Source organism: Acipenser ruthenus, chromosome 60, assembly GCF_902713425.1.
Source record: "Acipenser ruthenus chromosome 60, fAciRut3.2 maternal haplotype, whole genome shotgun sequence".
Classification (NCBI taxonomy): domain Eukaryota; kingdom Metazoa; phylum Chordata; class Actinopteri; order Acipenseriformes; family Acipenseridae; genus Acipenser; species Acipenser ruthenus.
Genome location: NC_081248.1, coordinates 3,305,526 through 3,320,851, shown reverse-complemented (window position 1 = coordinate 3,320,851; position 15,326 = coordinate 3,305,526). Strand labels below are relative to the sequence as shown.

General features: G+C 39.8%; 1 protein-coding gene across 7 annotated transcripts in view; it reads left to right on the top strand.

Annotated features, from left to right (window-relative positions):
• The window catches only part of LOC117971119 (splicing factor U2AF 65 kDa subunit), a 37,140-nt gene extending 26,899 nt beyond the window's left edge, over nt 1-10,241 (top strand). For all 7 annotated transcript variants that reach the window (XM_059018603.1, XM_059018602.1, XM_059018600.1 and 4 more), the window contains 2 exons: nt 7,652-7,903; nt 8,980-10,241. In XM_059018603.1, coding sequence (XP_058874586.1) covers nt 7,652-7,903; nt 8,980-9,114 — 387 coding nt within the window. In that variant the 3' untranslated portion in view covers nt 9,115-10,241. The remainder of the gene's footprint in view (nt 1-7,651; nt 7,904-8,979) is intronic.
• The last annotated feature ends 5,085 nt before the right edge of the window (nt 10,242-15,326 follow it).

Here is a 15,326-nt window from a genome sequence, read left to right as displayed (position 1 = left end):
TAAATAGTAGCAAATTAAGAGCTTTGGGTAGCAAAATGCTACCAAATATACTTTTAACTTTGAGGTTTGCTATAATATATTGATAACTTATTGATAACGTATGGCTTTATATTGAAGTTTTACTGAGTAAGAATTTAACCCTTTGCGGTCCTATGTTAGACATGGTCCAACAGCGCAATTTTCCCTTTCCGGTCCAATGTCGGACCCTGTCCAACATCAAAAAGATGCAAAAAACCAGGTCTCTAGTAGTTTTTTCTCCGGAAAAAGCAGAGAAAACCATTCAAAGGCCGAGAGAAGCCGGAAAAAAAAGGGGCGTATCTCATGAATACTGATAGACCCGACACCACATAGATAACACGGACATAAACAAACAAGATAGCTGCTTCTGCATCCAGCGCTCAAAGAATATCACAGACATTTGCAGAGCTTTTTTTAGATGTTATAGTAATAAAATAATGACTTGGATCGCATTATTGAGGAGTTTGGTGATAAAACGAGTGATCAGGAGATGATTTATCGGTATGTACTATTAAGACGTATGTGAAAAATATAGCGAACGAGGGGTGGGGCGGGGCTGGAGATGCAGTACTGAGTGTCCTGTTGATATGCAGTGCCTTTTAAACCTGTTTTACTGTGAAAAAAAAATACTTTTAATCCGAACGTCTAAAATAAACTGCGTGTGTGAAAATGAATTGGACCTGACGCACGCTGAATAAATGGACCGCAAAGGGTTAATGTTAAAATAGAAGTAACTAGGGATGGGAATTTTAAACGTATAAACCAAAGAAGCCGTAGAACATTGTCTAATATGCTAGACTTATAAATGGTCATGTGACAAATGTCACCAAACGCATAGTTTTTTTATGTATTAATTTTAGTAGTTTATCATCAGTAGTCTGTCGTGTATGAGACTGCTCTAGTGCTACAGTAAGGCTGGATATTAAAAAAGGAAGGGGTTTGGCAATTGCCTCCAAGTAGTTTTTCTAATTGGTGCAACAGAAAGATTGACACTGGGGCGGGTTTTATTCTCTGTCGATCTGGCGCTTCATTGGTGCACTGTGTCTGTTTATGCCTGTAGTAGGCGTGGTATTGTATCAATTCCACGGTGGGGTAATAACGTTAATGACAAGCGTTTTTTTTCTGAGTTTGTTCTATATTTAAAATGGCATCTCTCAACAAAGGAAGCCACGTTTGGAAGTATTTTGAGGAACCGGACAAGAAAACCGTGGTATGTAAATAATTATGCCAAACAAAGTTGCCGTCCCATAAAAACACAAGTTCAGTGCTTCATAGTTTGAAATGAAAACATTCAGAATTATTGTGGATGGAGCTAGTGATGGCAATACAAAGCAAACATCCATAAAAACATTTGCTATAGATTTGGACGAACATTGGGCGTGATCACGTTATCCCCTGTGAGGACAGTGCATGTGAATCGTGAATGCAGCAGTTTTGAAATCAGTGCAAGATTATCCCATTACTGTGCCGACCCATAAAACAATAACAGCGAGGCTGGAAAAACTTAAAGAAAATCGTGCTGCAGCTGTTCATACAAAACTTTCAAGGGGGAAAAAGTTGCATTTACCAGAGACTCGTGGACCCCATTCCTCAATCTTCACACAGGTGGAAGGCTTTTTTCACTTGAAATTGTTCTGTAAGCTTTTGAAGCGAATGGCCATTTGTTTAGTACAGTTTTTATTTGTATGTGGGAACTACTGCACTAAAGTAAAGGACCCCTGAGACACAGTTCAAACAGGTAGACCAGGCATCTCTTTTTACAATTCAATGTAAAGTTGTCTGGATATGTGAATTTTAATACTTTACGTTAGTAATACTTGACCATATACAATTAAATGCACAAGAAGGCAAAAAAATTGGCATTTAAAATAGGACCTGTGGCAATGTTTGGGAGGTTTATGTACACTAGTACAGCATGTAGAGGAGAGTGGCGTTTGATTCGAGTACTCGGAAATTGTAATGCTAAAGTAATCATCTCGAGCAACAAAAATCCCACGGCTACTATCAAAGACGGCAAACTTAAATCTCCGTGGCAGAATTTTAAATATCAGTCATGTGCTCTTTAAAATTCCAAAATATTGTGCTATTTTATCCCTGGTAGTTTCCTTTTCCAGAAGTGAAAGTATTTCTAATTTTTTTTCAATTAAACCATATAATTTTAATACCATTTTTTAAACCATATAATCTGGGGCAAAATTACTTAGAACAAAACAAAAAAACCCTACAAAAACATTAATAGGTTCCTGTTTTTTGTTATTAAATGAACCTTTAAGAAACACACTGTTCTAAAAAGTCATACTATCTGAAAACGTGTTCAATATGTATATAGTTGTATCTTCACTGACAACTTTAATTACAACCATAAATATAAACATTTCAATATATACTTTGTGTGTGTTTTTTTTTTTTTTTAAACTTTGTAAAGTCTTTGCGATGTTAAAACATTAGTTGCTTATTTAGGGTTTATTTGCTCAGAAAATACTAAGCAGGGCTGTCATTACATTCTGATAATGTAAACAGTGTGTATGTAGATATGGTTTAAATGCTTTAAACGTTCATAAAAATGTACCAAAAGCACATCCCTATAAGTAACGTAATGAGTTTGCAGAGTCAGCGTGATGCCTCAAATGCGCTAAGCTGATAAAGAACCCTGCAGAACACACTGGTTGTACAGTAGTTAAGAGTAACATTGCAGTTAAAATGGAAGGCTCTTTAATGCCTACCTCATTACTATTAAAGATTGTACAGTATTTATCGAGATTACTCATGACTTCAAGGTAATGTTGCATTTTAACAGCCATCCTTTTTCTGTGGATGTTTTCTCTTTTACTCCAATCTACTTATGTTGGTCTCTGTTTTCATACCTTCATAGTTAGCTTTTCTAAAATTGTAAACCTTCGCTTTAGCCATTTCTTTTTGGGTTTTAAAAATTGCTTCAAATGAGACCATGTTGTGGTCTGTGTTTGCCAATGGTTCTCTGACGTCTGTTTTAGTTATTCTGTCTTCGTTATTTGAAAAGACTAAATCAAGGCATGCCTCCCCTCTAGTCGGTGCCTTGACAAATTGCGTCAGGAAGCAGTCATTTGTCATTTCCACCATTTCAATTTCGTCCGTCGTGCTCCCCACCGGGTTTTCCCATTTTATATGGGGGAAGTTGAAATCCCCCATTAGGATGGCTTCTCCTTTGCTACACGCATTTCTAATGTTATTGTATGACAGATTATTGTACTTCGATGTACTTTTTTCTTCAGAAATGTTTTCATAGGTGTAATTTAGTGATCTCCTACCTAAAAGTCTGATGTAGTTTGAGTCTTTTTAGTTTTAATTATTTTTGTTTGTGTCATGCATAAAATTAGATGGGCTCAGTTTTGTTGGACTGAATTACATTTTCTTTATTTGATTTCCTGAAGCAAATTATTAGCAATCTCTAATGATTGTGGTTATTATTTTAACCTGTCTGCTGAGGCCCTTTTGATGCTCTGTGCTACAATAATTATTTGATTTTGGGAGTTCCATTTAAGATGCCCCAGGCAAACTATAAGAACATAAGAAGAACATGAGAACGTTTACAAACGAGAGGAGGCCATTCGGCCCATCTTGCTCGTTTGGTTGTTAGTAGCTTATTGATCCCAGAATCTCATCAAGCAGCTTATTGATCCCAGAATCTCATCAAGCAGCTTCTTGAAGGATCCCAGGATGTCAGCTTCAACAACATTACTGGGGAGTTGGTTCCAGACCCTCACAATTCTGTGTGTAAAAAAGTGCCTCCTGTCTTCTGTTCTGAATGCCCCTTTATCTAATCTCCATTTGTGACCCCTGGTCCTTGTTTCTTTTTTCAGGTCAAAAAGGTCCCCTGGTTCGACATTGTCTATACCTTTTAGGATTTTGAATGCTTGAATCAGATCACCGCGTAGTCTTCTTTGTTCAAGACTGAATAGATTCAATTCTTTTAGCCTGTCTGCATATGACATGTCTTTTAAAGCCAGGATAATTCTGGTTGCTCTTCTTTGCACTCTTTCTAGAGCAGCAATATCCTTTTTGTAATGAGGTGACCAGAACTGAACACACTATTTTAAGTGAGGTCTATATATATTTGTCAGTCTGAACTTCTCATTGGTGACAAGTTTTTCTGGATTTTGTCATGTGACAGCTATTGTATGCAAAATGCAACTTTTTCAGAAAATGCATTATCCATCATCCCTAAAATCCTTGTGTTTCGATGTACGATTTTAGAGACTTAAGCAGCTTGCTTTGCCTATGTCTTGTGTAAACTGTTTTATTCGTTTTGGGGGTATTGCGTGCTCTAGGCTAACACCAGGCCACTTTGACTTTTCCACTTCGAATTATGTAGCCCATGGTATATATTACCCACCCCAATTGTATGTGCCCAGTACGCCACCAAAGAATGAGATTCCCTGGCAAAAGTGTTTTTTTTTCTGAATCTGCACAAAATAAGGATTTTAGAAATGGGTAACGTGACATTTCCAGTCAATGGTTTGTTTTGAAGGTTTATTAAGTCCTTCCAGTACTCCACTATGGGAGCGTTCGAATAAAATGCCGTTCACTAAGCCTTGCCACAGTTTCTGATCTATCAGTCTCTGGTACTCGAATAAGGCTGGAAGAGTCTAAATGGTAAACAAAATAAATATTTTTCATTTTACATTTTAATTATACATATGCCCACTAATTTCCCCTCCTCAATAAATAAAAATCAAAACACTGCTAAAATTCATAGATTCAGAATTTATGTACAATAACTTTAACGAATGATAATGAAGTTCAGAATGACCCAACTATATTGCACAAAAAAATAACCTGCAAGGTGATTAAAATGCATTGTAGGGCTGGGACGATGGCGGTTTTTCTACCATCGATGCATTGTGATTAAAATGCATTGTAGGGCTGGGACGATGGCGGTTCTTCTACCATCGATGCATTGTGATTAAAATGCATTGTAGGGCTGGGACGATGGCGGTTTTTCTACCATCGATGCAAGGTGATTAAAATGCATTGTAGGGCTGGGACGATGGCGGTTTTTCTACCATCGATGCAAGGTGATTAAAATGCATTGTAGGGCTGGGACGATGGCGGTTTTTCTACCATCGATGCAAGGTGATTAAAATGCATTGTAGGGCTGGGACGATGGCGGTTTTTCTACCATCGATGCATTGTGATTAAAATGCATTGTAGGGCTGGGATGATGGCGGTTCTTCTACCATCGATGCATTGTGATTAAAATGCATTGTAGGGCTGGGACGATGGCGGTTTTTCTACCATCGATGCATTGTGATTAAAATGCATTGTAGGGCTGGGACGATGGCGGTTTTTCTACCATCGATGCAAGGTGATTAAAATGCATTGTAGGGCTGGGACGATGGCGGTTTTTCTACCATCGATGCAAGGTGATTAAAATGCATTGTAGGGCTGGGACGATGGCGGTTTTTCTACCATCGATGCATTGTGATTAAAATGCATTGTAGGGCTGGGACGATGGCGGTTTTTCTACCATCGATGCATTGTGATTAAAATGCATTGTAGGGCTGGGACGATGGCGGTTTTTCTACCATCGATGCATTGTGATTAAAATGCATTGTAGGGCTGGGACGATGGCGGTTTTTCTACCATCGATGCATTGTGATTAAAATGCATTGTAGGGCTGGGACGATGGCGGTTTTTCTACCATCGATGCAAGGTGATTAAAATGCATTGTAGGGCTGGGACGATGGCGGTTTTTCTACCATCGATGCAAGGTGATTAAAATGCATTGTAGGGCTGGGACGATGGCGGTTTTTCTACCATCGATGCATTGTGATTAAAATGCATTGTAGGGCTGGGATGATGGCGGTTCTTCTACCATCGATGCATTGTGATTAAAATGCATTGTAGGGCTGGGACGATGGCGGTTTTTCTACCATCGATGCATTGTGATTAAAATGCATTGTAGGGCTGGGACGATGGCGGTTTTTCTACCATCGATGCAAGGTGATTAAAATGCATTGTAGGGCTGGGACGATGGCGGTTTTTCTACCATCGATGCAAGGTGATTAAAATGCATTGTAGGGCTGGGACGATGGCGGTTTTTCTACCATCGATGCATTGTGATTAAAATGCATTGTAGGGCTGGGACGATGGCGGTTTTTCTACCATCGATGCATTGTGATTAAAATGCATTGTAGGGCTGGGACGATGGCGGTTTTTCTACCATCGATGCATTGTGATTAAAATGCATTGTAGGGCTGGGACGATGGCGGTTTTTCTACCATCGATGCATTGTGATTAAAATGCATTGTAGGGCTGGGACGATGGCGGTTTTTCTACCATCGATGCATTGTGATTAAAATGCATTGTAGGGCTGGGACGATGGCGGTTTTTCTACCATCGATGCATTGTGATTAAAATGCATTGTAGGGCTGGGACGATGGCGGTTTTTCTACCATCGATGCAAGGTGATTAAAATGCATTGTAGGGCTGGGACGATGGCGGTTTTTCTACCATCGATGCATTGTGATTAAAATGCATTGTAGGGCTGGGATGATGGCGGTTTTTCTACCAACATATGATATTAAAGAATAAACAAATCGCACATTTTCAGATATCTGATGTAAGCAAGAAAACTAAACGTTTCTGCAGCTTATCTTTCTAATTTTAGAGTAAAATAAACCTTGACATTTCCTATGGTCGAATATCAATCAAACGATACCCAGCGAGTTTCTCATTCTCACAAATGGTTAATGATTAAAATGTTTCTTACCTAAGATGTCTTTACTGACAGCAACTTGTTAGAAAAAAATCCTTTGCAACAAAATCCAACGAAGTGGGAACACCAACCAATTTAACGAACTAATTTAACTTCTCGCAAGTCCAACTTATTTTATGAAGTCTGTGGTCCAGAACGATTTAGTTTTTGTTGAAAAAAATGATGGCATCCACATTCTCCGGTTTCAAGAAGAACAGAGTTTGTTAATCCAGTGTTTTTTTGTTTTATTTTTTAAACATCTTTTTAATAAGTACGTATCTGGTACGTTCGGCAGCACTGAGCGAGTGTTTTTAGGACGTAACAGATAGTCTGGCAGCATGGAAGTGGTTAATAAAAGCAAAATCCTAAAAGTGATATTCTGTTTGTGTGTTCTGTGGGACGGTGAGGGGGCTAGTAGATTTTTCTAGCATTTTGTCCCTTGGACAAGAAGATTTTTTTGGTTTCTTTTTTAAATTGCACACCCCTGTAAACACACACTTAAATATCTGATTCTGTTTATCTACTGTACTGTGTGAGAGCTAGTATCTATATCTAATTCTCTATGGGCAGCTTGTATAAAACGGGGTTAGTCAGCTGCGCAGCTTTTATATATCTGTATTGTGTGTGTGTGTGTGTGTGTGTGTGTGTGTGTGTGTGTGTGTGCGGTTATTTATTCATCTGCTCTCTCCTCTGACTCACTCACTCAAACCAGTAGAAACCAGACCCGGGTCACTCATACCCCCCCTTTGTATCTCTGACCAGTATAACCCTTGTCTATTGATCTCTCTCTTCCCCCTCAGGCCAGTATTACCCTTGTATATTGATCTCTATCTGTCCTGTCTAACCCGTGTATTGCTGTATGTTGATTTTTGCCCTCTCTGCTCTCTCCCCTCTCAGACCAGTATAAACCAGACCCCAGTCACTCTGCAGGTCCCGGGGCTCATGAACACGCAGGTGGTTCAGATGGGGGGGCTCCCCACAGATGTGCTGTGCCTCATGAACATGGTGGCTCCGGAGGAGCTGCTGGACGATGACGAGTACGAGGAGATCGTTGAGGATGTGCGGGACGAGTGCAGCAAGTATGGGGCTGTCAAATCCATCGAGATCCCGCGCCCCGTCGACGGGCTGGAGGTGCCGGGCTGCGGCAAGGTGAGACTCCGAGTCACACAGGGCTGATTAATACATCTGAAATGCCTTTAATACACAGCATTAATACAGCGTCTGAAATACCTTTTAATGCACAGCATTTAATACAGCGTCTGAAATACCTTTTAATGCACAGCATTTAATACAGCGTCTGAAATACCTTTATAATAAACAGCAGGGCTGGTATTAATACACCTGTCTGAAATGTAAGCAATAAGACTCAACAGGGTGGGCGGTATTAGGCAGTACCGGACCGCCCAAAGGTGTAATGAGTTCCTGAAAGTTCTGGTATTTCCCAGTGCCGCCCACCCTGGAAGGTCTAAGAAAATGGGACACTGTTGTGAAAAAGACAAATAAATAAGTTTTGTGGTTTAAAACTTGAACAGTATATCTGTCCAGGTGAAAAGGCACTGGTCGTCTATTGAAAGTTAATGTACCCGCCTGCAAAGGGTACTAGCCAATGAGATGCCATTTTCTAAACCTTTTATAATACACATCAGATACTGTTCTCTATGGAATACACTGTTACCCTGATATTGATTATTATTATTATTATTATTATTATTATTATTATTATTATTTATTTCTTAGCTGACGCCCTTATCCAGGGCGACTTACAATTGTTACAAGATATCACATTATTTTTACATACAATTACCCATTTATACAGTTGGGTTTTTACTGGAGCAATCTAGGTAAAGTACCTTGCTCAAGGGTACAGCAGCAGTGCCCCCCACCTGGGATTGAACCCACGACCCTCCGGTCAAGAATCCAGAGCCCTAACTACTACTCCACACTGCTGCCCCTGATGCGATACAGCCATCTTTAATGTCTTTCTAATATACAGTAGACCCTGATATTGATGGAAATGATGTCACATTTTACTTGCTCCTAATGCCGTTTTTCTCCCTCCTCTCTGTTTGAACTTGTGCTGAGGAATGTCTGTACCAAGTCTAGTGAGATCGTAATTTCAGTCTGATCTTTGCTTGAATGGTAGTTCAAGACTTTTTTCTGAGACTTGACTTAAGATAACTTCACTCGCTCTGACTCCACTTTCCTCTTTCCTCCCTGTGTTTCAGATCTTTGTAGAGTTTGTCTCAGTCTTCGACTGTCAGAAGGCCATGCAGGGGCTGACTGGGCGCAAATTTGCAAACAGAGTCGTCGTGACCAAATACTGCGACCCAGACGCCTACCATCGCAGAGACTTCTGGTAGAAATGGAGAGAACGAGTGGGGAGGAATAGGGTGGAGGGGAAGAGATGCTGCGATCCTGAATTGTACCACCGCTGAGACCGCTGTCAGAAAGAGAAAGGAGCACACAAAATAAAATGAGGATGGGGTGTCCTGAGGGGAGGGAAACGACTTGAGTGCCCTTGACAATTGCATTTTCTTGAAGGTGTATTTTCAGGGTCTAAGATTTAGAGTAGCACTGGACCAAGTTTATTGGAAGCTACTGTTTTATGGGTCTTGGAAGTTAGACTGCAGTTCAAGCTGATCAGATTTATTAAATGCTCTTTCATTGTCATTAAGTTGGAGTCACTGAAAGCACAGGTTAATGGTCATGGAATATTATGGTTGGTTATATTAAAGCAAAGCTGGCGAGCGGAACGTAAAACCTGTCCATTAGTCAAACTACTTCAAAGAAAGCAAAAGGCAAACAAATTGGATCCTCAGACTTAAACGTTTGAATAGTGCTGAATTTTAGAAATACTAAAATAACCTTAATAAATTCAGTGACTAACATTTTGATAGAAGCCTTTCTCTGTGTCTTTTAAATTTGTTTAATTGAGTTGAAGTTTCTTTTAGTATTTCTAAAGAAATTGGATCCTCCATGACCCATTAAACACCCAATTTGAGAACTTGCTCCAGTCCCTTGACATCTTTGCCTCTCACATTAACTCCAATACAATTTTCTGAACACGTGAAATGTTTGTGTGTTCGTTTCTCCACCATTGTTAAATAATTACAAAATTAGTATTGACAGTAATATGTGAAATGTAAATTAGGCTGACATTGTGGGGTATCAAGCTTGATTATTATTTAACAGGACACCCCTAAAATATATTCAGGGGGGAGAGGAACAAAGGTGAGGGAACTTTTTTAGGCAACTTTTTTTTGTTTTGGCCAATTTATTGAACACAACTTTTTCAATTTGTTTTCTTATTTTGCCATTTTCCTTTGCAGTTATAACTGTGCAACTTAAAGTTTTTGGAGGTCTGGGGGTGTGGGTCAATTTTTATGTTTTAAAAAGCCTGTACGATTAATTTGTGTGAAGTTATATTGAAATGTAAAAAAAGACAGGATTTTTTTAATTTGCTTAAATAAACATGTACCAACCCTAACTTTTATAGTTTTCAGGCAGCATTTGTGTTTTATTGCTTTATTATAAATCACTGAGCCACTCTTATTGAAACGCCAGATTTCAGACCATTCGAGTGTCATCTCCTGTATGGCAGGATACAGACTGACAGCTCTAAAGACAAGGAAAAGAGCAGTAGCTGTGTTTAAATGAAAACAGGGTTTATATCGGGTAACATGTCTAGTCTACCCTGTCTCTTAAATCGGTTAATGTCCTGTGGACCCTGATGGAAGAAACGGGGTCGGTCGGGCATATCAACTGATAACTGAAGCGAAGCACTCCAAATGTTTTTTTGAAATATTCATTTATTTTTAGTTATTTGATGGTTTCTTCAGTGGAAAATCTTGTTCCATGCACAACAGGTTTCACCGCTTTCAGTTCAGGAGGTGTTTCTTACCAGCTGATCTGTGATTGGGTGGGGCGGAGCTATCCAGAGTCACCAACAGGAAAGCGTCAGGTTTGATTGACGCCCGTTGCATTCGATTTTCCTCAGCTTGGATACCTCAGCCCCGGCTGCTGGTCCGAAGCACAATAAACTGAGAACAACGACATTGAGCAGAAAGCCCCTGCAACCCGATGCACAGTAACAGGATTCAGGACGAGTCGATAAAGAACCTGGCTCTAAAAGAAATATTACTTTGAAACATGAGAGTGATTTATTAGGGTCTCCTGGTGAATAAAAGAGCAAGCAGAGTCATCTGGACCCCTCTTTAAACCAGTCTAGAAAGCAATAAAAAAAATAAACAAATCTCTCCTATTCTTGTAAACCTTTCAGACATTCCCTAGATATTAATAAATTGATCTTTTTTTTTTTGTTTGTTTGCAATTTACCTAACCACTTTCTGTGAACAGTTTAAAATTGTGTGCGTTAAACTACTTCGTAGCGATACAAAAATATAAATTAAATGAAAAAATTGTTGCTTACAGTTCCATAGCCTTAAAAGTGAAACAAACAGCCAGAGAAAAAAGGGGGAAAAGATTAAGAGATGTGTTTAAGGTTTTTCATAGTCTGTTCCCCTTTCACTGCTTCCCTCATCGGTGTGTAGTAAAGTAGTACCCCCCCCCCCCCCCCCCGTTCGGTGAATCCAGAGGAATATGAAATTCACCTCACCTTACAATGAGATACAAGAAATACTAAGACACTTAAATAGCAAATGTGTCTATTAGAAGTCTTTGTCTCTTCATTGGGATTTTTAGTATCTCTGGTAATTGTGTAGCAGTAACAGGACCTGTTAAAATGAACTGAGCCTCCCAGAACTATACATTGATGGGGAAAGCAGTGAAAAGGGGTTTGAAGCTCTTAAAAGGGAATAGATTTGAAAACCTCGGGACTTTCTAAACGTTTGGGAAGTTAAACGTAAGCTAACAATCCTACTTGTTTTTAAGTGTGAGTGTCTTCCTCTAATCTCTAATGTTGAGCGAGTGTTTTCTCTCTTGCACTATTTGTATTACTTACTCCCCTCTCCCTGTAACTCAGTTTTATAAAAGCTAATTCGTGGTGTGTGGGATGTCTCTTGTATGTTCAAGTGTTGGGTGGATGCTTCTAATCCTGTTGAGTGTGTTTCGTTGTCTTGCACTATTTGTATAACAGACCCCTGACACAGCAAAGTGCAGAGAATGAAATCTCAACTTCAGAAAAAATCACAAACGAGAGGAGGCCATTCAGCCCATCGGTGCTCGTCTGGTTCTTCGTAGCTGATTGATCTCAACTTTGTCAAATCTAGTCTTAAAGGATCCCGGTGAGTCCACATCAACCACGCGAGTTGGTAACCCATTCCATCCCCTCACCACTGTGGGAAGAAGTGTCTCCTTCCCTGTCTCTTGGGTTCATTTCCACACTGTATGTCTTCCGGTCCTGGTTACTGGGCTTAAATTATTGGCGATGGGGTTGGGCTGTTTCATGATTAGAGGCAGCCACCCAACACTTAGAAACAATGTGACGTAAAATGGCAGATTCTCTTTGTCTTGTAAAACTACAATGATGAGGGAGGAAGTGAATGGAGAATTGGAGTTTTTGAAAGAGGAGAGGAGGCTAAAAGAAAGTTAATTCAAAAACTACTTTTCTTGTTTCTTTCCAGACTCTTTTTGGATGAGTTTAGAGCAGGTGCAGATGGGGTGTGTAGTGTCTTTTTTTGTATTTTTATTTCATGTACAAAAAGAATAATAAAATTAAAATTACCAAAACAATTAATGAAATAAAAAAGTTATTGAATGAGAAGTGTTTCAGATAGATAAATGATCGAAAAAAGATGCCAATTGTAGATTTTATTTATTGGTCTGAAATGTTTTATGTTCTGTGGTACAAAATTACCCATACTGAGTTACACAAGATAAATTGCTTGATTTTTTTGAGGATGCAACATTGCAAAACATACGACATGGTTTATTTAATTTCCAGAAAGCTTTTGACAAAGTCCCGCGTAAAAGATTAATTCTCAAACTGAACGCAGTAGGGATTCAAGGAAATGCATGCACATGGATTAGGGAATGGTTAACATGTAGAAAACAGAAAGTACTGATTAGAGGAGAAACCTCGAAATGGAGCGAGGTAACCAGTGGTGTACCACAGGGATCAGTAGTAGGTCCTCTGCTATTCCTAATCTACATTAATGATTTAGATTCTGGTATAATAAGCAAACTTGATAAATTTGCAGACGACACAAAAATAGGAGGGGTGGCAAACACTTGCAGCAGCAAAGGTCATTCAAAATGATCTAGACAGCATTCAGAACTGGGCAGACGCATTTAATAGAGAAAAGTGTAAAGTATTGCATGCACTCAAAAAAAATGTGCATTATAAATACCATATGGGAGATACTGAAATTGAAGGAAACTATGAAAAAGAGCTAGGAGTTTATGTTGACTCAGTAATGTCTTCATCTAGACAATGTGGGGAAGCTATAAAAAAAGGCCAACAAGATGCTCGGAGATATTGTGAGAAGTGTAGAATTTAAATCAAGGGAAGTAATGTTAAAACTTTACAATGTATTAGTAAGACCTCACCTAGAATATTGTGTTCAGTTCTGGTCACCTTGCTACAAAAAGAATATTGCTGCTCTAGAAAGAGTGCAAAGAAGAGCAACCAGAATTATCCCGGGTTTAAAAGGCATGTCGTATACAGACAGGCTAAAAGTATTGAATCTATTCAGACTTGAACAAAGCAGACTACGCGGCGATCTGATTCAAACATTCAAAATCCTAAAAGGTATAGACAATGTCGACCCAGGGGACTTTTTTTACCTGAAAAAAGAAAAAAAGGAGGAATTGCATCTTTAAATTAAATCTGGAGTTGCTTTAATCAGAAAACATTGCAGCTTAAAGCCTTACAGCTGCGTATATTTTTCTGATAACAAGCTGAAACTCGGAGCAGCCGATTCAAATCCCGCGGCATTCTGAGACGCGGGGCGGAGCCCGCAGCACAAACAAACAAAAGGCAGGCAGTCTTTCCAGCGACAGCGTGTGGAAGCGACATTGTGGGAGAAGTACGAGTGGACAAGTACAACGCAGTTAGAAGCAGGTTGAAAGCTGCAGAAGCTAAACTAAAAAAAAAAAAAAAAATTGTCTTCAAGCCAATAATCTGTGACAACTGCATGATGTGGGAAATCCGAGAAAACCCAGCAGAGCTCAATCAAGTTTGTGTAAAGTGCCGCACGGTCCAGGACTTGCTTCAACCAGTAAGCCTGCTAGAAAAGGAGCTGGAGGAAATGAGACAGCAACAGGACCTTGAGGAGCTGACACACCCAGAATTCATGGAATTCTGCACCCTTAGCAGACTGAAAGCCAACAGGGAGATGGAAGAGAGTCGAAACAGCTGGGATCAGATAGGCAGAAGCAGGGAAAAAAAGAAACTTTGTCAAACACAACCACCAGAAATCCAGACATCCAACAAATTTGAGCCACTTCAACATTTAGATGACCAAAACAAACATCAAGAGAACGAAAGGAACAACATCCAGGACCCTATAAACAGTGCTGACCAGGCAGCAACAAGAAGGGAGGTCATGATTGTTGGGGACTCCATATTGAGAAACACAGCAAGTTCAGTTTGCAGTTTGGACCCCCTTACTACAACAGTGTGCTGCCTTCCAGGAGCCTCTGTCAAGCACATCACTGAGAACGTGGACAGGCTCCTAGAACAAACAGATGACCCGGTAGTAGTCGTCCACATCGGTACAAACGACATTGGAAGAGACAGACCAAGATCCCTGCAAAACAAATTCAGAGAGCTAGGAAGGAAATTAAAAGACAAGACCAAAACTCTGGGATACTGCCGGCACCTTGCAAAGGACCATATGGACAGCTGGAAATACAAAATCAAAATGCATGGCTGAAATCGTGGTGGACACAGGAATGCTTCACCTTTCTTGAACATTGGAGCACTTTCTACAACAAGGACTATCTATACAGGTGGGACGGACTGCACTTAAACAGAAAGGGAACCAATCTGCTCGGAGAAAGGATCCTTCAGGAGGTCCAGAAGCATTTAAACTAGAAAGGAAGGGGGGAGAAAACAAAAAAACAGAAGGGAGTCCACATCAAAACAAGGCCATCAACTCAGGTAAGACAACTATTAAATGTATTTATCTTAATGCTAGAAGTCTCAGAAACAAAATGTTGGAACCTGAAGCTACTGCACTAACAAGTAACTACGATGTGATAGGTGTTACAGAAACTTGGTTGTCTGAGAGTGATGGAGACGAATATATTAGTGGGTACACACTATATAGGAAAGACAGGCAGGACAGAAGAGGCGGAGGGGTAGCGCTATACATAAGAAATAGTCTTGAAGCCCAGGTGTTAAATCAGGACAAAGAAAACAATGCAGAATCAATATGGGTCAGAATAATGGACACAAATTCAAAGGGCATAATAATAGGAGCATGCTATAGACCGCCAAATTCAGACGCTGAGCAAAATAATCTGTTGTACAATGACATTAGAAATGCGTGTAGAAAAGGAGAAGCCATACTAATGGGGGATTTCAACTTCCCCCATATAAAATGGGAAAACCCAATGGGGGGCACGACGGACGAAATTGAAATGGTGGAAATGACAAATGACTGCTTCC